Source organism: Nelusetta ayraudi, unplaced genomic scaffold (genome assembly GCF_046127955.1).
Source record: "Nelusetta ayraudi isolate G7.1 ecotype Tasmania unplaced genomic scaffold, CSIRO-AGI_Nayr_v1 ptg000002l, whole genome shotgun sequence".
Lineage (NCBI taxonomy): Eukaryota > Metazoa > Chordata > Actinopteri > Tetraodontiformes > Monacanthidae > Nelusetta > Nelusetta ayraudi.
Genome location: NW_027466052.1, coordinates 1,505,001 through 1,530,252, shown reverse-complemented (window position 1 = coordinate 1,530,252; position 25,252 = coordinate 1,505,001). Strand labels below are relative to the sequence as shown.

Below are 25,252 nucleotides of genomic sequence, written 5' to 3'. Positions count from 1 at the left end.
GGAACAAGCAAACATTCTAAAATCAAACAAACAAACAAAAAACGAAAACTGTGCAGAAGCAAGTTTGTGCATGTTAAAGTTGTGTTCAGGTGTCAAAGTCATCACGTCCTAGAGCACTGCTGACTTGTTGTGTGCAAAGTCTGGATTGAGACTTGTGATGTTAAAAACACTCTTAAGTGATAATAAACTACGCAGCAAATGCTGCATTCAAATTCTTCTTCCTAGTTGAGTGGAACTGATCCGACAATATTGCATTCAGGGTCTTACTGAATCGTTTTCATTGTTTCGTCTCAAAGCAAAATATGTGTATAGCAACAACAACAACAACAACGAAAAAACACACAAACAACGTTTTTCTGTTTTATAAAAAAAGAGATAAGTTCAAACATTCATATGTTGGCGTGATATTCCAACATTGAACGGAACCGGAATCCTTACAAACGTCCGATGTCGGTTTTTGCTTTCCATTCACATGAGACAGACGCGCGTGTGTGTGTGTGTGTGTGTGTGTGTGCGCGCGCGCGTTTTTAGAATTTCAACTCTTTCCTCTTCTCTTTGTCGTAGGGAGAAGGGGCGGGGCTACAATCCTGGACAAGTTCTGCTGGTTATTGTATTTTATTGATATTTTTTTTTCTCCCAAAAAACCAAACAAAACTGGTGGATGCACTTTTTTTTCTTCTTCTTTTTGTGCCTCCACATTCCACACCTGGATTGAAACTCCAGGTGGTTCAGGGTCATGATGAGCTTCTCATCTCTGTGACCTCGGTGACCTCGGTGACCTCCGGACCGTGATGCTTCGTCTTTGGTGGAGCGATGAGCAGCCGGGACTCGCCCTGGGTTTCCTCCTCCTCGTCTCTGCCCCGATGCTAGCAGGAGGAACTGAGCAGAACTGAGAGGAGGAGGAGGAGGAGGAGGAGGAGAAGCAGTAAGGGGAGGAGGAGGAGGAGGAGGAACGAGATGACCCGGACGAGGTTCGTGGCTGAGGTTGCATCCTGGCAGAGATCGGGTGTCGGTGCCTGCTGGGAGCACAGTTGATGGACTTCCTGTTTTTGGACGGTGAGGACGGACAGCGAGGAAGGAAGGAAGGAAGGAAGGAAGGAAGGAAGGAAAGAAGGAAGGACGGAAGGACCTCAGCGGTGTTGTTGCTGCGGTAACCGGCTGGATATTTGAGCTGAGGGACCATCGATGGAGGAGACTGGAGGAGGAGCAGAGGAGCATCCACAGCAGCAGCAGCAGCCTCGGAGGAGGAGACCTGCCCTGCACTGCCTGGAAGACCAGAAGAAGGTGAGTGGCTGGCTGGTCTCAGCACCGAGCTTCCTGGTTCCCTCTGTGCTTGGCTGTGATTGTGTTGCTCATGGAAGTGGACGCTGGTTCCACCTTCTTTGTTAGAAGGTCCCCAAAAATTCCCAAAAATGGTTTTGAAGTCCTGTACTGGTTTTGAGTCTCACTCTCAGAACCAGTCACTGGCCCTTTTTCTGTTTTTCATAGATATATAGATAGATAGATAGATAGATAGGTGAAGTGTTACTGCAGACCAAACCCAATTAGGCCACAGAGCCAATCAGCTAGTTTTGGACTTCCCTCATCGGAGGCCCTCACAGCCCTTCAAATGACCACACCCGTCAGCAAATGTTGGCCCCGCCCCTGAAAAACCACCTTGTTTCCCCATCCCAGCATCCCCCCATCAATGTGGAAGGTCCCTGAAGTTGTCACTTTTTATCAGGGGGCCGTAAACAGAGGGCTAAATGAGCTGTTTTATGAACATCAACATCATTTTTGGCTAATTGATCATCTAACCGTGCTTCACTGAGCAGTTGAAACTGGGTTTATATATTATCTATTGTATTGTCACATATTTAAGGTTTAAAATATCCTTTGCCAGTTTGAAACATGTGCTGAGCCAGAGGAAGCAGCTGGAGGTGTCAAAAGAAGGTGTCACTGTATTGATCGTAGCACCAGTAATGGCGTGCTTGAGCTCTTCTTTGATGTCTGCTGGTTTCGTAGAGATTTCTGATGTTTTTTTAGATGTCTGGTGGTTGTGTAGAGATGCCTGGTGGTTGCGTCTTGGTGGTTGTGTAGAGACGCCTGGTGGTTGTGTAGAGATGCCTGCTGGTTGTGTAGAGATGCCTGGTGGTTGCGTGTTGGTGGTTGTGTAGAGATAGAAGGTGGTTGTGTAGAGATAGAAGGTGGTTGTTTAGAGATAGAAGGTGGTTGTTTAGAGATGCCTGGTGGTTGTTTAGAGATGCCTGGTGGTTGTTTAGAGATAGAAGGTGGTTGTTTAGAGATAGAAGGTGGTTGTTTAGAGATGCCTAGTGGTTGTGTAGAGACGCCTGGTGGTTGTGTAGAGATGCCTGGTGGTTGTGTAGAGATGCCTGGTGGTTGTGTAGAGATGCCTGGTGGTTGTTTAGAGATAGAAGGTGGTTGTTTAGAGATGCCTGGTGGTTGTGTAGAGATGCCTGCTGGTTGTGTAGAGATGCCTGGTGGTTGCGTGTTGGTGGTTGTGTAGAGATGCCTGGTGGTTGTTTAGAGATAGAAGGTGGTTGTTTAGAGATGCCTGGTGGTTGTTTAGAGATGCCTGGTGGTTGTTTAGATATAGAAGGTGGTTGTGTGGTGATGTCTACGATGGAGGAATGAAGGAATCCACCGTCCTGATCATCCTCCTGCTCTCACTGTTTGTTTTTTTTATTCACAGATGATAGCTCAACTAATTTTTTCTCCAAAGTTGCGATTGACAATGAAAATGTAGCTTTGCCTCGTTAATTAATGACTTAAAACAAACGCAAGTTTCTATTTTAAAACTGCATAGAATTCGTTTTTTTGCGTTGTCCCTTTCTGTGAGTGAGAAAGTGAAGGAAAATGGTCCATCCATTCATCATGTATCCATCATCCATCCATCATCATCCATCCATCATCCATCCATCATCATCCATCATCATCATCCATCCATCATCCATCCATCATCCATCCATCATCATCTATCCATCATCCATCCATCAGCTATCCATCCATCATTATTCCATCATCCATCCATCATCCGCCCATCATCATCCATTCATCATCCATCCATCATCCATCCATCATCATCCATCAGTCCATCATCCATCCATCCATCATCCATCATCATCATCCATCCATCAGCCATCCATCATCCATCATCATCCATCCATCCATCATCCATCCATCATCATCTATCCATCATCCATCCATCATCTATCCATCCATCATCATTCCATCATCCATCCATCATCCGCCCATCATCATCCATTCATCATCCATCCATCATCCATCCATCATCATCCATCAGTCCATCATCCATCCATCCATCATGCATCCATCATCATCCATCCATCATCCATCCATCTTCTACACCCACCCACTTCCTCCTGCGCCCCCTCCGGGTCACATGGGTGTTGCAGCAGCCAATCCCAAACTGCTGAAGGGCAGAGGGCGGGGCTACACTCTGGACATCCTAGGGCTTCATTGAAAGACACACAAAGACAATCCACAGTCCTCTCTCTCTCTCTCTCTCTCTCTCTCTCTCTCTCTCTCTCTCTCTCTCTCTCTCTCTCTTTCACACACACACACACACACACACACACACACACACACACACACATCGATGAACAATTCCGAATCTTCCGAATCTTTGCAGTGCGTTGGTCAGGAATCTGTCAACAGTCTCTCTGTCTGCTGTCCTCCCCCTGTAAATTATTGATTCCATCAGGTGCGCTAAATGAGTCACATGGGATTATTATGTAGGACATGAATATTAATGGGACGCCGACCAAAAGTCCCCAGCTGCAGTTTTTCAGTTTTCCAGGAGCTTCTCTGGTGAATGCTGCTGCTGCTGCTGCTGCTGTAAATGGGAGTCGTTTGCATGGCTGCGGGCCAGGTGTTTGCTCTCGATGGAAGACTTCCTCCCAAACTCTCCACTGAAATCACCGTCAATCCCGATCACACATCACGCAGGGCTTTTTGAATTCCACACCGACATCCGGGGTTTGAAAACTCTGTTAGCCATAAACGAGGGAAACTCTTGGTTTTCAGCTCCACCCCGTTTCACAAAGAGGGTTGACTTCGACCACTGCTGCCGAGTGTCGCCCTCTACTGGAATAAATGAACGCTGGTGTGATTGTGGTGGATTTGCCGTGTCCTGCTGTGAAGGAAACTGTAGAGAGGAGACTGGTACAGAAAAAGTTACAGATTCACTGTTTTATTCATACTTGATTATATATCTAACTTGATTAAAAAAAAATTCTGCAGAATACGTATAACAAGTTTTGATTATGATCTTCTTATTTATGTTCCGTTCTCCCCTCTGTCGTTGTGCCAAAATAAGAACTGAGTTTCGTGTTTAGTACAATTCAAGCTGTTTTCACCGGAGTATATGTCTAATTATATAACAATGTGCATTTATTAATCTAAAAAATTTCTCCCATGACACTTTTCTCTCTTTTAAAAAAAAAAATAAAAAAATTAAACAATATGTTCAAATTCACCATAAGAGCGGATGAAAATGTCTCGTTCCAGCTGGCCGCAATATGTTGAGGGTTGCCATGGTGACTCGTAGTACCAGCGTTCCATTAATGTGGGCTTCGTGCCAATGTGGTTGGAGTTGATTGAAGTACTTCAAATCAGTTGTCCTGGAACGGGGTCCAAAGAATTTAGCAGCTCAGGCTCAGTAAAATCAGAGTTTGGGATTAGACTCGGAGTTTGTTGATCCTGGAACCTGCGACCTTGTACCTGGAATAACCCAGCACCCTGCTCTCATTAGAAACGTGGCAGTCGGGAGGTGGGACGAGGTCCGAGGTCAAGGCGGGCTGCACCAGGCTGAGCCAGACGGAGCCGGTGTGCGACTCGAATACAAATTGAAAGTTCAACCCCCCCCCACCCGACAGTTCCCCTTCAATGTGCGTGTGTGTGTGTGTGTGTGTGTGTGTGTGTGAGCAAGAGATACTCCTCTGGCCTCCTGACGGCAGTTAATTGGATTCTGTTCCCCTGATTCATTCGCTCACATGGCACGTGTCCCCCCCCTTCCCGCCGCTACACTGTATTATTGTTCACTGAGCAAATCACAAGCACACTGATGGCTGAAGCAGGAGAAGCGGGAGAGAATCAGCCATGCATTGTGTTGAAATGGAGGCTCATTGTGCGACAGGAACACACACACACACACACACACACACACACACACACACACACACACACACACACACACACACACACACACACACACCTGTCTGCTCGCACTCAGTTGATATTCATTGAAGGGGGATTCTGGGAGATTGGATCCTTATCGTTACAAATTGTCTCAGACTCTGACAGCAGGTACAGCATTTTTTTTTCCTTTTTCCTTTTTAGAACCTTTACATTCACGTCCGGCAGGATGAATGAGACGCGGGACCGTTTTTCTTTCTTGCCAGTTATCGGTCTTTTGTGTCTCAGAAGCAGGAAGATGTCGTCATAAAAAAAGATGAAGGTTTTGACGCGGCGCCGTCACTTCTTTCTTGTGGCTGCAGCGTCGGAAGCGGAGGTCTGATTTACAACCTGTTTTTTTTTTGTTTTTTTTTTACAATCTGCCTCCCAAACAAGCAGCTTCCTGTCACAGATGCTGTTTTTTTTGTTTGTTTTTTTACCTCAGTGTGTGATTTACACCCTGACCTGCCGACTGCACCCGTTTACCATTTATCTTACCTCTACGTAAAGGAAGCACCCCTATCACTCTCTCTCTCTCTCTCTCTCTCTCTCTCTCTCTCTCTCTCTCTCTCTCTCTCTCTCCAGTCCTTCCGTCATGTGACCTATTGTCACCGGGACGCTTGTAGTTTTCAAGATGTAGTTTTCTTACACTCGCCAATGAAGTTGTACTGTATTGTAACTGTCGTGACCAGAGGTGTCAAAAGTAGTCACAGTATTCTTTACTTAAGTAAAAACACAGATACTTGCGTAAAAAAAAAAAAAAAAAAAAAAAGAATTCTGTTAAAAGTAAAAGTGGTGATTCAACTCCTTTACTCAAGTAAAATTTAAAAAGTACAGGTTTTGAAATGTACAGTATTTGAAAGAATAATCTGGACTGAACTGATCTGGATCATTTTCAACAGCTTGGCTGCTCTTAATACTATAATTCTTTTTCTTTTTTTTAACTGCAGCACAATCAAATTTTAATCAGTAATTGCTCTGACCAGTGAGCCATTGTTGGATATTGACACTGTTAATAACAATAACCAATGTTATCTCCCTCTAAAACATCGTCCAATTTTATATTCAGCAACACAACTACACAGTTCAAATATCTCTACTTCAAGGAACAACAGCTAGAGTGAATTATAAGTGAATGACTTAGTAACCAGCATGTTTTTCCAATGTAAGGAGTAGGAAGTACAGATATTTGTGTACAAATGTAGGAAGTCAAAGTAAAAAGTGGTCAGAAAAAGAAATACTCCAGTTAATTACAGATAGCTGAAAAATCCACAGAAGTACAGTCACAAAGTTGTACTTCGTTACTTCCCTCCTCTGGTAGTGATTAACGTTGAGCCCCTAGTGGCTGATGGGTGTATTGTTTAGATGCAAAGGTCGAAAGTAACAAAATAGTACAAAAATACTGCTCTAACTTGGTGCAATGCCCAAAACACATTTGCATTGTGCAGGAAATGCAGGAAGGGACTATTTTTTTCTCTTCCAGGACTGACTAAATCACTCCCTCTTTGGAAAAGCCGAGGCAGCTGCAGCAGGATTTGTCCCGCTGACGGACTGTGTGTTTGCCCAGTCATGCAGCACTGACGAGCGCCGGGGCTCCGCGGGGGCTGGGATTGGGGGTGGTGGTGACAGGATGGTGGAGGTGGGGACCAGGGATGGATGGATGGATGAATGAGGGGTGTTGGGGGTTGGGTGGATGCTGCTGCTTCTGCTGCTGCGGCTCTTGCTCTTGCATGGCCCATACAGAACCATCTGGCCCTCAGGGCCCTGAGGAGGGTGAAGGCCAGGTGGCCGGGGATGCTGGGAGGGTCTGGAGCCTCGGCTACTCCTGGGCACAGAACACCCCCACCACCACCACCAACCCACCCCCAACAGCAGAACGCTGACCTGTCACTCACCAGGAAGGGCAGCCGGTGCCGAGCCACAGCAGAAGAAACAAATCAATTGTCTGGTATTTTAAGACTCTAGACCAGGGGTGTCAAACCCAAATACACAGTGGGGCCAAAATGTAAAACTTGGACAAAGTCGAGGTCCAACATTGATATTTATTTTGTAAGAAAATCATCCTCCAGATATAACGGTGAACATTTTTATATGGACCCCGACAAGTTTTGCTTTAACACCGAGCAAACAACAAGCAAAGCTTAATGTTAGACAATAACTAGCTTCATATGGCACGCATGCAAAATTTAATAAAAAAAACAACAAAAAAAAACGCATAGAAAGAAATGAAATGTAATTAAAAATCGTATGCATCTTTTTTTTATTTGCAGGCCAGCTAGGCCTTCTCTGCTGGACTAACCATACTTAGAAAAGTACATTTTTCGGTAAATATGATAATAAAGTTATTCTCCATAGTCTGTTCTTTGCATATCATATAATAGCAACTTAGTTGCATTGTAGAGTTTTGATCCAATCATATTTCAGCTAGCTTGTGTTATCAGGTTCCATGAAATCAGCCTAAGGCCAGCAGAACCGACAGCAGGCTCCTGTTTGCTGTAAGTGAACGGACCTCAGTTAGTTGCGATAGCCAATCAGATCTCAAGTCTGCGATGCCAAGGCCCGCTAGCTGGTCTTACCCTGAAACTCACACGTATGCATCCTGTGATTGGATAAGCCCTGAGAACCAGAGATTCCAGACTGAACTCAACCAGGAGATCCGGTTGCCACCACTGCAAACCCACCACGGCCATGTTCAGGTGGAGGGTTGTTGGTTTCAGCAGTGGACCTTCCTCATCAATCTGAGGGCTGATTTGTAGCGCAGGGAAGGAGCGGCTTCTTTTTTGCCAATGCATTAAATCAGGAGGGACAGTTTCTGATGGATTGAACGCGACGCACAGATTAGCAAAAAAATTATGAGCTTGCGCATGGGGGGTTGTGGGAGGGGTCTATGTGTGTGTGGGGGGGATGTGGGCAGGGGCTCGGGGGGGGATGTTACGGTTCCCATTTGATCCCTCCTTCAAGATCTCCCAGCAATATTTTTTTTTCTCTGTCCTAAACCAATCCCGACTTCAATATATATATATATATATATATATATATATATATATGTGTATATATATATATATGTATATATATATATATATATATATATATATATATATATATATATAAGATATATATTTGATATATTTTTTTATTTAATTTTCCTTGGTGGTGGAGTTATGAAAGTGTTCCGTGTCGGGGGCAGATATGACACAGCTTGAGGGAAAAGCAATCAAATGGGTCCAGGAAGAGATGGTAACTGGTTTATAGAAGAAACTTTTGTCTTCCTCCTTCTCCCGCCCTCCTCTCCCTAGAAGGGGGCGGAGAAACCTGAGAAATCCTAAAATCCTGAAAAAGTCCCTCCCATGCACAAGGGGGCAGTTCAACCCAGACTGGCATCTCAAAAAAACTCATCCAAGACGTGACAGTCGGAGTTAGCATGGCGATGCTAACAGCAAACTCCCAATCCCAAACAGTGGCAGTGTCTCAATTCAGGGTCTGCATCCTTCGAAGCATGCATTTGAAGGTCAGTTGCGTCATAGCACTGTGCAAAGGCTTGTCCCAATTCCTAAAATTCCGAAGGGCGCTTCAAATGCGCCCTCGAAATGCGCCCTACTTTTAGCCGATTCGAAGGATGCACCGCTACTATCCTTAGCTTTCTTCTTTTTTGCAGCCGCACGCAAAGCATCCTGGGATCCTGGGAAGTCAGCTGAAATTGCGGCACCTACTGGCAAAGACAAGATATATAAATTTAAGTATACAAATTTCACATCAAATATTCAGTTTTTAACGTAGGGTTTTTAATTATTTGAACACCCAACCCCATCGTTGGATGGCGAACCAATGGTTAGCTTGATGCTGTTAAAACGTCACTTCTGGGGTTGGCCAGCAGTAGGGAATGGTGGTGACGCAACCAGGAAATGCCGCAGGCTAGACCGTCCCATGTGGTTACCGGAGAGGCGGGTTTGGGTTCGTCCTTCCCGGCCGAGTCCTTCGGGGGAGGCTTCCTTCCGACGGAGGACGCTTCATTCGAAGGATGCGGACCCTGAATTGAGACACAGCCAGTGTCTGTTTGTGTAAGCCATCATTCAGACAGCCACTCAAATTTGCAGTTTTTAACCAGAAATATCCGCTGTGCTGATGATGTTGTGGTGTGAGTTTGTGTTGGATAATGTAGTCGTTGTGTAGTGGATCCTCCCACAGTTTAAGAACATGCCTGTGTGGTGAATTGGGAACTCTAAATTGTCCCTCGGCGTGTGTGAGTGCGAATGGTTGTTATTCTCGATGTGGCCCTGTGATGAACTGGTCTCTTGTCCAGGCTGTCGCTCTGCCTTCGCCCAATGACAGCTGGGAGAGGCTCCAGCAGACCCACGCAACGCTGAGTGCAGGAGGAAGCGGGCATTGAAAAATGGATGGATGGATGGATGGATGGATAAAAACAGTCTCGACGACAATTCAGGTCGCTATTGGCCATGCCTCGCGATAGTGGGAGGGGCTTAGTGTGGTAGGCGGTGTCACGGACGGTTAGGATCACCGCTGGTTGTCCACCTTCCTGGAGTCGGAGCTTCGGCGGGATTTCATCTCCCGCCAGTTGGGAGGGAGTTGGGTGTGTGTGTGTGTGTGTGTGTGTGTGTGTGTGTGTGGGGGGGGGGTCACGTGACACGGGACTCAAGGTCGCGGCGGCGGCGGTGGTAATGTAATCTGGGCTGTTAACAGGAGTCAGAGGGGCTGCTGGCGGTGTCGGGGGGGGGGGGGGCTGGGTGGAAAACTGATCGTGCCTCCTTATGTCCAACCACAACACATCAAGACACACACATACGCGCGCACACATGCACACACACACACACACACACACACAAACACACACACAAACACACGCATGTAGAACAAGGAGCATCTTTGCAGGTGCAGCGCTGTCAGACTGTACTATATTATTTTATGTAGAATAAAAACACTCCAGTGTTGCTCAGTGCTTCAAGACCTTTAGCCTGTCAGGTGTGTATGAGTTTGTGTGCGTGCACATGCACGTGAGACATCTTCGAGCGGGTGATGGCAGCCAGCAATAAGAGGGGGTGGAGGTATGTGTGTGTGTGTGTGTGTGTGTGTGTGTGTGTGTGTGTGTGTGTGTGTGTGTGTGTGTGTGTGTGTGTGTGTGTGTGTATGTGTGGGGGCGTTGGTTGGGGGTGGGGGCGGTGGATCAATACCGTGCTGCGATCAATATCCATCAGAGTTCCTGATGCTGATCAAATATTAATCCAGGAAGCAGAACGGGACAGACTCGCTGTCTGATCGGGACCTGGCTGTGGCCGAGAAGGAAACAAAAAAGTATTGTAAATGGTTTGAACGTCTGTGCAAAAGTGAAAAAAAAACATATAGAAATAAAGATCGTCCAGTCAGGTCACTCTTTGTAGCGCTAATTGAACGGAGGTGGCAGCACTTTACTAATAAATGTTGTCATCATTTTTGTGATTGTTTGGCCTGCAGGGTTTATCCCCTCAGTCCAGCAGGTAAACAGTCATCAGTTATTTGAATCCAATTTAAATTTTGATTTAGATTTAAATTATTTCTTTATGCTAAATGCGACTGGGACTCTTTCTCACATTTAATCTTACTGGGGGAAAACCTGTTTTTGAATTTTGATGTTTTGATGTTTTGAGCGGACGATTTGTGGTTCATTTGTTGTCTTCTTATTTCTTCCAAGTCCTCCAGTTTTTTGTTTTTGTTCCACAACTTCAGCTCCTCCTCCTCCTCCTCCTCCCAACACGACTCGTCCCAAAGGCAAACACTGCGGTGTGTCTACAAATAGCAAAAAACAAAAACATGGAGCTCTCGCTCTCTCTCTCTCTCTCTCTCTCTCTCTCTCTCGTGGAAGGACGAGGCTAGCATGTGAGGACAGGACAGTATTGCCGACTTATAGCCCCTACTTTTAGCCAGTGCTAAGCGCCCTCCAGCGACAAATAGCGACAAATCCAGTGACTTTCTCTGCTGCTCTTGGAGAGTTTTGCCGACTCAGATGGGAAATCACGCAGATGGGGACTTATTGACAAATGGCTGTAGTTCTGGTTCCTCATGTGGTTCCTGTGACCGCTCACTAGAGGTTGTCGGCTCCTCCTAGTGGACCATAAAGTAATAAAGGTTAAATTAAAAGCAATTTCTGTGACATGAGCCATTATGGAAATGAGGTGATGACATCATTTAGCCTCTGCTAGGATAGCCAGTAGCTACTTTTGATAATAATTTTACTTATGATAATAATTGCCTCAGTCTTATTAACAGAGATAACATGTAAAAAAAAAAAAACTACACACACCTTGGAGCTGAAATGCTGACCTGAATGTATTTATTAACAGTTGCGGTTCGCTCATGGCAGGGTCAGCATCCTCCTCCTCCAACATATTATAAGCAAATATGGGAAAAACAAAAACATCACATTAATGATTTAGTAGCTGCATCATTTTCAGGCTTTTCTTTCTATTTTCTGTCCACTGCATTTGAACTGGTGTTTCCAGTGTCCTTGTTCAGGTTTTCAAGGTCCCGTATTGTGCACGATTAGATATCGATACTGATATCAATCCGATATGATTAATCACAAATCGCTTATTTTGTAGCGCGTAAAAGGCTGTTAGAAAAGTGTTAGAACAGGCTTGATCAGGTGATGTTACACAGTAAACACATCTTCCATCATTTCCTCTTGTAGCTAACAGCCTTTTGTTGTCCTCTGGGAAGTCAAGCTGTTGCGTCGGTTGTTTGTTTCTGCTCCTCTTGGGCTGATATCGGACCGATATCCAACATTATTATCAGATATCGGGTCGCCCCCAGTTTCCACTGCAGTAAACTGATTTTTGGAAGCCTGCAGACTGCTGAGCTGCAGCTGTGGCTGCTGTGCAGCGATGCGTTCTTCGCAGACCTGGCTTCAAGACCACCGCCCATCACCACCACCACCTTCCCCCTGACTCCCCCCCCCCCCCCTCCCTTTTTACATGCTTGCAACGTGCCTGCTACGATGGCTGGCTGAGAAGAGGAGAGAAGCTCATTCATCACATCGCTGCTCCGGGGCTGCTGGCTAATGAATGAAGAGCCCAGCAGAGCCAGTCGGAGCTAGATTCCAGCCACCCCCCACCCACGCACCCCCACCCACCAGCCAATCAGAGGCGTGAAGCTGAGCGGCGCGGGGCGGCGGGCCGAATTGATGAGAGGAGTAGGTCAGAGGTGGAGGATCAACAACCGTAAGCTGCTGGAGATAACGATGAGGAACCCTCGACTCTGTGGAAATGCAATAAGTGGAGCTGGTTGTGTCGGCGTGGGCCGATGGCCGATAACTGGAAGGTGGAGGACGGAGGAAGGAGTGTGGAGGAGGATGGACGAGGATGGAGGGAGGAAGGAAGAGGGAGTTGGATGGCGGAGGGAGGGAAGAGGGTGAAGTATGGCTGGTGGTCGAGGAGGGAAGATGGAGGAAGGAAGGAGGATGGGGGAGAGAGGATGGAGGAGCAGGGTGGAGGATGGAGGGAGGGAAGAGGGTGGAGTCATCATGTTTCTTCTCATCAGCCCTGACAGATTGTAATTTCTTCCTCTTCCTGGCAATCCTGACTGTGTACACGTTGACACTCGCTTTTCAATCCATCCCTTCAGGCAACATCTGGGACAACTTTGAGACTTGGTGGTGACAACAGATTTCTCCAGTCAGGAGTCCTCCTCTCGTCCCCTTGACGGAGGTCAAAGGTCAACGGACACCTCGGCCTTTGACCCCTCACTCATCTGACCTACCCCAAAACTAAAAGAACCTCATCATCATCTTCTAAAACTGAGCGTCTGTCTTTTCCTTTCGTCTCTCTCTGCTGCGTGACCAGACTGCAGACCTCTGTCTGCCCCCTTCGCTCACCGTGGGAACCGCCGCCGCCACTGCTGCCGCCCCCTTACAGTCTGCACTTGATGATGTAACTACGGGTGTAGCGGGAGCAAGAAAAAAAAAAGAAGAAGCTAAACCTTTTTGTTATTAACTGGGAGATCGTGAATGTGTCAAACAAGCCAGAAGGATTTTCAGAGCAGTAAAGATAAAAGGTGCAAGTGCTAATTCGCACTTTGAGACCGTTTCTGTCGCTACCGTTGGTCATGTGACTGTGAACCTGGCTCAAGGGTTCAAGTCAGGTGACGTCTCCTCATTGTATCTCCAGCAATCCCTCCGTCGGTGCTCCAGTCAGGAGGTCGCAGGTTGAAGAAAAAAAAGGATTCCAGGACTCCAAATTCCAGCCGGGGGTTTTAACTAGCTTGTTAGCTAGCTAGCTAGCGCCAGGTAACCTGCTGTGAATAGTGAACATGAATGAGTGACTGAGAGAGCTTTTGTTCCACCCCTGGATCAGTCTCTCTCTGTCACTCTTGCTCCCTCTCTCTCTCTGTAAGAGCTCCTCAGAATTGGAGGCAGCAAGTGCAGTTAAAAATCAGTTAGCTCGCGGCTAACTCTTAGATTCCTCTCCAGCTCAGCTCTGCACTCAGTTCAGCTTGACAGGCGTTTGGACTTTTTATAGCATGTGTGGCCATTTTGTCTCAGTCTAGTCCAGAGGTGTCAAACTGGGCCAAAATTTAAAACTTTGGACAAAGTCGCAGGCCAATATTGATATTTATTGAAAAAAAAATAATAATCTTCCTCCAGATAGAACAGTGAACCTTTTTTTTTTTATATGAACCCAAACATGTTTTGATTCAACCTGAATATGAAACAAGCAATACAACTATACAATAAATAACTTAATATTCCACACATGCAAAATTGTATTAAATCGTAATTTAACTTAAAAGAAAAACTCATCAAAATAAATTAAATGTAAATAAAAATTGTATGGCCCTTTTTTTATTTGCAGCCTTCCGATTTAAATTTCAACAGTGACCTTTTCCCACTGGCTAATAATACATTAAAAAAATTTACAACAATAAACAAATTAAACAATAAAAATATACTTTGATAAACATCCTGTCCTAAATGACGCGCCAAAATACCAGCAGAACATTCTGGGATCTGTAGTACTATCGGTTACATGTGCTGTATAATACCAGCAGGCCAGTTCTAGCAGTGTTTTTGTATTAATAGCCCCGCGGGCCAAGTACTGTATAATTACACTGCCGGCCAAATCTGGCCCGAGGGGCCATAGTTTGACACCTATGGTCTATTAGAATCCCCTCGCGAAAAATGTTGCTTGTGAGTCTGTGAATATCGAAGAGCGTTAAACAGGTAACTGGATGTGAAATATGGATATATAGGTGGAGGTGAGGAAGAGGAAGATGAAGAGGAAGCACAGATAGCGTGCATGCCAGAAAATTTACTTTCTCCATTGGCTCGAGCTTCAAAGTCACTACCTCAGAATGAAATTAACCCTCCTTTTTGTCACAATGCCCCCTAGTGGTGATGATTAGAATGTGATTCCACCGACTGTGCTAGTTTTGAAGCCTTCAGCGCTTCTCCGGCTATCTACTAGATGGAGATGAGTGGAACGGTAGAAGAAGGGAAACCCAGCGAAACCGTGTTGTTTCGCGCAAGCACGCGCTTGAAACCATTTTCACCTCCAAAGCCCCAAACAAAAACAGCAACAAAAGCTGTTTAGAAAAACCTGTTCGCTCTCTTATCTCATATCTTTTTTTGGGGGGGGAGAGAGAGGGTGGTGGAATATACGCAGAAAAGCGCCGAGCCGGTCTTGTCACACACATTTCCACTGAATAATTTCTAGTTTCTCTCTCGCTGCTCCAGTGTGTGTGGCCGCTGGAGCGCTGGCTGCGCTGCCTGCAGGTAATTGGGAGGTTTTATGGGATGTTCCTGTGATGTCGAGTCTGATGCTTTTTTTTTTTTTTTTTTTTCCACTTCGAAAATTCACCTCCTCTCCTCTCCTGGTCTCTCACCTTCCCTGCATTTCATCTGGCTGTTTGCTGGGGGGCTGAGGTGAATACTGATAAATGGAAATGCACTGCCGAGTGTGTGTGTGTGTGTGTGTGTGTGTGTGTGTGTGTGTGTGTGTACACACACGCACTAGAGTGCTGAGTGAGTGATGGCAGATATTGGGTTTTTAATAAAGCACTGCAGTGCACATATAAATGTGTATGCGTCTGTGTGTGTATATATTTATATATATATATATATATAAATGGAGAGAGAGAGAGAACATACACACATTTGCGTCTATATATGTACATGTGTATATATATATACTGTATATATATGTACATATACACCCTTTGCAGAATAAAGAATAACAACATCGCACACCACAACGATTCTCCGGCCTGAGCCAGAGGAGGAGGAGGAGGAGCGGGAGGAGGAGGAAAAAGAAGGTGGACGGCAGAGGGAGGGGTCAGGGGCCTGTGATTGGCTGACCAGGAGATATGATGCCGCAGCAGTTATTGCTCTGCTTATAATCCACATCTACTCCTCTGGAGAAAAAGCAATAAACGTTTATTTATTTATTTCTCTATTTATTGTTTGTTATATGAAAACGGTGAGCGAGCATGTTGCCAGCAGGGGGGGCCAGCATACGTCCGGCAGTTTAAACCTGATGCTCTGCAGGACATTATCTCTCTGATTCCTGATTCCTGATTTCTCATCGTCAAACCTTGTAAATCCTGCTGTGGCAGCAGGTGGAAGAAGATCATTTCGCTCTTTAGAAACCAAGTTTTTTACAAGTTTGCGAAATTTAAATCAGAGTCAGTGGACTTTGAACATGTGGTTCCTCAGCAACACTTAACATTAGAGCTTCTTCTCATGAGCACATCCAGAATTCCACATCCCTGCTCCTTGTTCAAGGCTCCAGCGCTCCAAGTCAAAGTCCCACCTGGGACTCAGTCTGAGCTCCTTCCTCAGCCCCTCCCTCCACTGAGCTGACCGCAGGCTGCTGCCTCTCATAGTACCAATGGAAACCTGTGGTTCTATACGTATGTGTGTGTGTGTGTGTGTGTGTGTGTGTGTGTGTGTGTGTGTGTGTGTGTGTGTGTGTGGATGTGAGGAGAATTGAGCTCTGAAGTGCAAGTGAAATGTTCTACTTTGCCCAGTGATAGCGCTGTTTCAGACGTTTCTGTATTTTGGTGTGAGTCTCCATTCAGCAGCGTCTGAGGAGCAGGAGGAGGAAGAGAAGGAAGGGGAGGAGTAGGAGGAAGAAAGGGAGGAGGAGAGGAGGAGGAGGAGGGGTAGGAAGAGGAGTAGGGGAGAAGAGGGAGATGGAGGAGGAGCAGGAGGAGAAAGGAGGAGGAGGAGGGGAGAAGAGGGAGATGGAGGAGGAGCAGGAGGAGAACGGAGGAGGAGTAGGGGAGAAGAGGGAGATGGAGGAGGAGCAGGAGGAGAAAGGAGGAGGAGGGGTAGGAAGAGGAGTAGGGGAGAAGAGGGAGATGGAGGAGGACCAGGAGGAGAACGGAGGAGGAGGGGTAGGAGGAGGAGTAGGGGATAAGAGGGAGATGGAGGAGCACCAGGGGGAGAAAGGAGGAGTAGGGGATAAGAGGGAGATGGAGGAGCACCAGGGGGAGAAAAGAGGAGTAGGGGAGAAGAGAGAGATGGAGGAGAACAGAGGAGGAGGGGTAGGAGGAGGAGTAGGGGAGAAAAGGGAGATGGAGGAGGAGAACGGAGGAGGAGGGGTAGGAAGAGGAGTAGGGGAGAAGAGGGAGATGGAGGAGGAGCAGGAGGAGAAAGGAGGAGGAGGGGTAGGAAGAGGAGTAGGGGAGAAGAGGGAGATGGAGGAGAAAGGAGGAGGAGGGGTAGGATGAGGAGTAGGGGAGTTGAGGGAGATGGAGGAAGAGACCTTCAACCCCTGACCTCTGACCCTGTTGTTGTTGTTGTCCCATCACAAGCCGTAAACCATTGTGAGCTTGCTGTTCTCTTGTGATCATGTGATCATCGTGTTTGAGGTCAGAGGTCGTCCTGGTCTTTGTTTTAATGGGGGGGAGGGGAGGTTTTTGGGCCACATAGGAATTTTTTGGTTGCAGTACCTCGAGTGGCCACCTTTGAAAGAAAAAATAAATAATGCGCAGTCATATTGGCAGTGTGGTATCCAGTTCTTATAATAATACATCCAAGCTCCCACTTAGAGTCTGGTGCCTCCACTGTAGACAGGTATGTCAACAGTGGAGAAGAAGAAGGAGAAAAAGAAGAATGGGGGTGTGGCCATAAAAGGAAACGTTTATTTCGGAGGGAAGAAAATTTGTTCATTGTCACTCTCGGAAAAAAACTTCTCAAAATGAATGAAGTCAGTCTGTTGCTTACAACATCTACGTACTTTGATCGCCTCCGCATAACGCCCACTCCTCACTCCCCCACCCCGCCCACAAACCAAACGTGATTTTACCGGGAGTGCAGTGAATGCACCAGAGTCCTCATTAAGACTGACTGTGTTCTATAAATCATATCCTTATTTACAAGTTTCCTGAATCGATGCTTCATTGAAATATTAGGGTCTGCTGTTCCTTGGTTTTATGTATATATATATATGTATATATATATATATATATATATGTATATATATATATATATATATATATATATATATATATATATATGTATGTATACTAGTACACACATATATATATATATATGTATACTAGTACACACATATATAGATATATGTACGTATATATGTATATGTACATATATATGTATGTATATATATGTATATGTACATATATATACATATACATATACATATATATATATACATATACATATAGATATATATGTATATGTATATATATATACATATATATGTATATGTATATGTATATATATATACATATATATATATACCATTTAAATATTTGCCATTTAAATAAAAATTTCAATGGCAAAAACAATCAATAGCCGCGGCCCTGTTACTTCCTGTCCTGCAGCAGCTCAGTGTGAACGGCTCTCAGGTTTTTAATCTCTACAGAACTTTTATTGCACGTCATTCTCTGTGACTGCTGGCGTCCCTATTAATATTCAACCCTGGGTCGCCTCTTTACCAATGTGGTCCTGGGCCAAAGAGGAAACGGTAGCAATAAACAACAATAAACCCTAAACAAAATAGAGCAAAAAAAAAAAATGTTCATGTTCAGGTCAAAGTTCATTACCGTCTGCTGCCGCTCAGTTCAATACATCAGAAGCAGGAAGCCAGGAAGCCAGGAAGCCTCTCGCAGGAAACTCCAACACTTTCTCAGGTTTGGCCAACGTCTTTTCTTACTTTCTTTCTTTCTTTGGACTCCTTCACCCCCAACTCCCCCCCCCCTCCCTCCCACCACACCACTCTCCTACCAAATAGAATGACAGTCTCTCTCTCCTGGAGCAGATTTGGAGATTTGGCGCCTCTGTCTTGTTGAACTGTTGAACTGAAGTCACTGAAGTGACGCTGAATTGTATCGGTGTGTGTGTGTGTGTGTGTGTGTGTGTGTGTGTGTACTGGTCTTCTTCTGACGAGTGTTACGTTACTGGATTTAATGATGTGTCTCCAGGAGCGGGAACAGAGGAAGGAGGGTCAGTGAGCCGTGACAAGCTAAGTCGCTAAATCGCACGGCTTGGTCTTGAAAAGGTTTTGCCCACTTTTTTTGTTTCTCCCTCCGACTCAAAAAACAAAAAGTGAAACTGTCTCATGTGCCTGGGCGGAACGTTAGTCAGGTGACTGGATATCTACCTGCTACCTGAGTGCAACGGTCTTCACAGACACCTGCAACTCTGCCGTGCTAGTCTCAGCTAGCCTCGACTAACCTCAGGACACATTATGTAGATAGAAATGTAAATTGTTGTGCCGACTCCTCGCACTTTTTTGCACATCGACAAAAAATATATATATCGATACCAATGTTCGTGGCAATGTATTTTTTTTTTTTGATTCGCCGAAGCCCCCCACCACACTCCCGCCCCCGCGGCGCTAACGCTATAAGCGCTAACGGGCAAACGACTGGGAAGATGAAAGGAAGTGAAGTGATGGCTGGGCATGTGTGGATTGAATAAATGCATAATTCAGCGGGGGAGACGGGGAGGAGGGGAGTAGGCGGGGGGCGGGGGAGGGACGAGACGATTGGCCTTGATCTGACTCGCCACGCCTCGCTGCCTTTGAATGCGACGACGCCTCCGCCGCGCTGTCACCGCCACCGCTAGCTGGTGGCTAATTTTATACTCACACCTGACTTCAATCTGAGATGAAGTGAAAGTGATGAAACAAGCGGCTGCTGTTTTATTTTTATATGAACGGCTTTGTAGTCATCTGTCAAGGCAATTTATTTATTTATTATCATCATCATCACACTGCTTTAAAGGTGTTTTCAAAGAGGTTGTGTGCGCGTTTTTGAATTGATTTCTTGAAGTTTTGAAGTTGTTTTATATTTAGAGGAAAGGGAAAAGTGAACTTCACCCACAATGTGTGTGTGTGTGTGTGTGTGTGTGTGTGTGTGTGTATGTGTGTGTGGGTGTGGGTGGAGGGAGGGAAGGAAGGACAGAAGTGTCATGCTGCTGTTTTCAGCAGCAGGCTGTAAACAGAGGGCTAAACATGCTGCAGCTTCCTGGAGATCTGATCTCTGGGACCCTTTTCAGCAGCCGTGGCTTTTAGCTGTGTGTGTGTGTGTGTGTGTGTGTGTGTGTGTGTGTGTGTGTGTGTGTGTGTGTGTGTGTGTGTGTGTGTGTGTGTTGTCTCTCTGCAGTCTGTGTCTCTGCTCTCAGACTGCCAACCAGCCTTTTTTTTTCTTTCTCTCTCTCTCTTTTTTTGTTAATAAATCCTCAATATGTCCACAGTGCCCCGTTGCCGTGGTAACGACTGGCGTTACATTGTGTGTGTGTGTGTGTGTGTGTGTGTGTGTGTGTGTGTTTTTCCCCCTGCTGTCGCCTTCTTTCTGTGCGTGTGCGTGTGTGTGTTTTTTGAATAGGCGACTGCTGTTTGAATATTGCATTTTTTTCCCTTTTTTCTCAGATTCTCCGTTTTCCTCCGCGTAAATTTATTGATGCTTTAATATCCTTTCAAACTGCCCTTTTTTTTACGAGATATAATTACTCACAGAGTGCAGCGCCGCGCTCTGATTGGCTGTTTCTTTTGCAGAAACATTCAGGCTCACCTTCTGTGCTTCTGCTAAACGTTAATTATCAGATTTGACCTGGTCGATGTAAATGCGGGTCGCAGTTTATTTTATTTTTCACTGCGACAGAGATCAGCATAGGCCCGCCCCGCTGACTTGCTGCTGATTGGCTGCAGTACTCCCCTCTCCGTCTGGCTAACGCTAACGCAAACTCCGAAACCCAATGAGAAGCGAGGAGGCTGCTGACCTCCACGAGATCGGATGAAAAAGTAACGTGTCTGGCGTGACCACCGCTAGCTGCAACACACTGTCATTCGTCTTGAACCACAAGGTGGCGCTAAATGTGAAAAGACTGACTGGAAAATTCTGCTGTTTGCAGTCATGTTTGGTTTTAATTGTCATGAGCGTGCTAGCACAGTGTACAAACACACACACACACACACACACACACACACACACATACACATTAATGCGTGCAGGCTGCTGTAATAAAGCTTGACTGCGGCTCTGGAACAATGCGAGTGGAGCTGCTGTCAGCTGACGCAGGGTCAATAAATCATGATTATTTGAGGGTGAAATTCCGCCGGCTGGGGGAGTCGCTGCAATGTGCATCAATTAATGCTAAGCGGCGGCTGCGCATAAATATAATAGTCAATCGGCCTGCGATGGGATCCGCCACGTTGATTATGAAACAGTAAAAATGAAGAGAGATATTTTTCACAGGGCCAAACTGGGCAGCCAGTCCCAGCGATGTGAATGAGAAGATGACATTCTGAATGAACGACTGAATTAATGAATGAATGCTTTGAAAAAAAACGAGAAAGCCAACTGGTGCTCATCGAGCGTTGACCGTGAAATAAATAAATCACAAATCATCTGTGTGTTAGGAACCCAGTGAGTCTAAGCTAGGCTTGGGCAAACTGCGGCTGGAGGGCCATATGTGGCCTGTTGAGCTTTTTAATGCGGCCCGCTGAACTTGAAGAAATGATATTAATAGTCAGTAAGTGATAAAATAGCTGTATTTCATCCACGTTTTCAGTGTTTTGAGTGTCATTTCAATTAAGAACGAAATACTGTGGTGCTTCAAAGACTTTTTTTCATTTTCAATAGACATTAAAGCACATCCATCTGCTCCTGCTCCAGCCCCTCTGTCACATTTTAGAAGCCACCAGTCCAGATGTTTTCCCGCTCCTCTGCTGGGTGAGAGACCAGGGTTTCATGCAGTCAACCCTCAGGGTTTTCCCTCCACCTCCTCTCTCTCGCTCTTTCCTCCCTCCAGACGGATGTAGAGATGGAATCAGCTGCTAGCGCTGTCACGCCAGCAGCTGATTTATGAAGTGGGGGAGGAGCCTCATAATGGGACTCCGCCGTCACATGATGAGGCCGTTAGCGACACGACCTCTCCCCCCATGCACACCCCCGCCCCTCCCCCGTCACTGAGGTGTTGCCCCCCCGCGAGTCCCGTCTGGGTCCTTTGCTTAAGTGGATGTTGAGGGCTGCAGGAACGTGGACCGCTGCAGCAGAGGACAGTCAGCTGATCGGTGTCATGTGATGTGTTGTGTGTCCCCTTGTGGGCCTCAGCGAGTGTCTGTGTCTGATATCGCCCCCTGCTGACTGACTGCATTGAGGCTCCCGCCAGGGCTGGGCAATCCTTTTTACTCAGGTGGATGGAGTGTTTTGGTGACCCACATCATAGGAGCAAAATATACATCATGGGATATGTAGAAAACAGGTGCTTTCATGTCAATTGAAAATGAACAAAAGCAAAGTTACAACAAAACGTGTTTCTGTGAAGCCCCACAGTATTTAGCTCTTTATTGAAATGACTCTTAAAACACTGGGGGGGAAAAAATGAATGAAATACAGCTATTTTATGACTGACTCACTATTAATTTAATTTCTTCAAGTTTGGCGGGCCGGATTAAAAAGCTTAACGGGCTATAGTTTGCCATGCCTGGGCAACGCCATCTTGTCGCGGTATCCAGATTTTCAGTATTCTCTATATTGTCCACTCAATGTTTCCCACGATGCTGCGAGAGGAGCCAAGTGTTAATTTAACGACGTTATTAACAGCACCAAGAGTGACGTCCGAAAGTTTTTTCTTCATTTGGCTAATGAGTCCCCATATAGTTATAGTTGGCTACATAGAACTTCCTGTATGGGGAGGAAGAAGGGAGTGGGTGATTTGCGGCTGGTTGTTTGCTAACAGTCACGCTAACATGCTAGCTAACAGGCTAGCTCAGGTGTGGGCGACTACGGCCCGTTTAAAAGCTTTTTAATAATGCGTAAGTGATAAAATAGCTGTATTTCATCCATGTTTTCAGTGGACTTCAATAAAGAGCTGAATACCGTGGGGCTTCAAAGACACTGATTTTGTTGTAACATTGCATTTGTTCATTTTCAATTGACATGAAAGCACATGTGTTATATCCCATGATATATATTTTTCTCCCATGAGGTGCATCCTCAAAACACTCCCTCCATCTGCTTCCTGCTCCGGCCCCCTCTGTTAAAGTTAAAAACCCACCAGTCAAAACATTTAGCTCACCGCTGGGCTAGCTGCCCTCCTGGCAGGCTTAGCACACCCTTCTAACAAACACACACGACTTTCGTCAGTGGGAGACATCACCTCCCTCCGACCCCCCTGCCCCCAACTCTTCACCCCCCCACCCCCCCAGCCCTTGTTTCCACGGCATCATCATTTCACAGAGCTGTCAGTCAGCCGGCGCACCTCGCCGTCTCACCTCACGACACACATCGTCTCCTGCGGTGCATTTTGTAACAGCGGTTATTTATAGGCGAGACAAAGTTTGACACATCAAGGATGGAGGAGCTGCTGCTGCTGCTGGGAGGAGCATCAAAGGCCCAGCAGACCGGCAGGAAGCGTTGTGTACAGGCTAGCAGGCTGCCTCCTGCCCGCACCCCTTTTCTGAATCTGAGTTCTCCAGCTTGAGGACAGTTTGACAATTGGGTTGATTTGATTGTGAAAATACACAGAAAGCAGTGAAATCAGTCATCCTGTCTGTTTAACTGATCACTGCAGGAGTTTTTAGTTTTTACAGAGGGCCCATCAGTTCAATTTCTAGCTTTCTGTCTTGGTCGCGTGGCAGTGATTGGCTGAGCCCTGATGGGGGCGCTGCTGCTGTATACTGCTGTGGAAAGTTGAAGATGAAGGATTTTTTTTTTCAGACCTTGTGACTGTGTGACCAAAATCAAAGTGAAATGACACCGTGGGCAGAGTCACAGGTCCTCCACCTCCACCACCCAGCAGGCTGAGGATGAATGGTGATCGTGATGATGACAGAAGATCTCCAAGGTTCTTGGTTCTGGGTTCCACCTGAAACGACCTGCTTCAACCGGCGGTCCAGTGGAAACGAGGCTCGTTGTGATCATCTGCAGTTCTTTTTTTGTTGCTTGTTAAAATTTAGCCTGCAAATGTTGCCTGAACGCCCGCTAGCTTTAGCCATGCACTGGAATACCACTTTAAAAGCTCCTCAGGTTGGAGTTTGTGCAGACGGACGTGCAGCTGAAATCTTTGCTGTGCCGCCATAGGAGGAGGAGCATCCATCTGAAAGGAAGACCAATCCGCCCCCCCCCCCCCGACCCCTGCCCCCCCACACCACCTCCATTTATTATCTCCTGGTTGTTACAGGTCAGAAAAAAAGGCCACAAAATTAATTTGTGTGCATTCAAGACAGAGCGGCTATCAGCAGCCGCGAAGAGGAGCTGATAGATGGAATCTTATGTGGATTAATGGCCAGACCTTCTAGCAAGAACTGTGGCGGGGGGATGGGGGGATGGAGTTGATGACAAAGAGCAGGTGGGCGGAGTCGGCGGTGGAGGAAGGAAGAGGTGGCGGCTGCTTCTGCAACACTGTGGAAGGAAAAAGAAAGAAATAAAGGAAGCATTCTTTGGCGGAAATGTGATTTTATTCTCATAAAAGACTCACGAAGCAAGTGGATTTCATCTTGATGTGGAGGCGTCGCCTGCAAGAGGGAGGAGAGGAGGAGGGTTGCAGGGTGTAATCCCAGTGGAGGCTGGAGGAGATGGAGGGATGAGAGGAGAAGAGAGGAGGCGCTGGTCAGACAGTGTGGTCCCACTGGAGGCTGAAGGAGATGGAGGGATGAGAGGAGGGGAAACCCTCATCCTCACCATGGTCACCACCACTGCTGTTGTGCCTTTTGTCACAGATGAATGGATAAACGAATGAATGAATGAACGAATAATGAAGTGATGAATGAATGCAGGGATGAATGGATGAATGAATGAACGATAAATTGATGAATAAAGAATGAATGGATGATTGAATTAATGAATGGATGAATGAAGGAATGGGTGAATGTATGAAGAAAATGATACATAAATAAATAAAGAATGAATTAATACATTTTTAGTGGATGAATGAACAGGTTATCAGTAATTAATTATCAGATTAATTACTTATAGATATTATTATTATTATTATTATTATTATTATTATTATTATTATTATTATTATTATTATTATCATTATCATTATCATTATTATTATTATTATTATTATTATTATGAAGCTGTCAGACAAAAAAAGTTGATTTTAAGGTGGAAAACTTACACAGCGGAGAGAACAGTTGCTGTCGGTCGCACTCGTTCATTGAAATGCACCTTTGATTTCATCACTGACGTTTTTCCACCGAACCAGTTTGGTTCATCCATAACCCAACAGGTCCACTGGCGCTGGCGGTGGCACTTTACCAAACACAAACTGACTGAAGTCAGCGTCTCTGCAGCGTCTCTGTCCCCGTCAAGAGGCCTCTCGGCGGCTGCAAGCCCCCTGCTGGACACATTGGCCGCTGCAGTGTGATGTTGTGACGCTACATGTTGAAGATTATTTTCACGTCGACTGCGTCGGTCGAATGCAAGCGGCTGAGGTCCCCTGAATGTGCGGAGCCGGATTTGAGATAAGTTATAATGAAATGATAATAAAGTAAAAAAAAAAAAATAGAAGTCAGAATAAAATAAGATAAGTAAAGTGGAAAATAAAATAAAAGAACAGATACGAGGGAGTTGAGAGATAGTGAACCCCCCCCCC

At 45.8% G+C, this 25,252-nt stretch overlaps 1 protein-coding gene across 1 annotated transcript in view; it reads left to right on the top strand.

The window, feature by feature from the left end:
* The first annotated feature begins 961 nt into the window (after positions 1 to 961).
* The window catches only part of nav2a (neuron navigator 2a), a 117,646-nt gene continuing 93,355 nt past the window's right edge, over positions 962 to 25,252 (top strand). Inside the window, exon 1 of the mRNA XM_076035014.1 lies at positions 962 to 1,284. Within this exon, the coding sequence (XP_075891129.1) occupies positions 1,186 to 1,284 (99 nt within the window). The 5' untranslated portion in view covers positions 962 to 1,185. The remainder of the gene's footprint in view (positions 1,285 to 25,252) is intronic.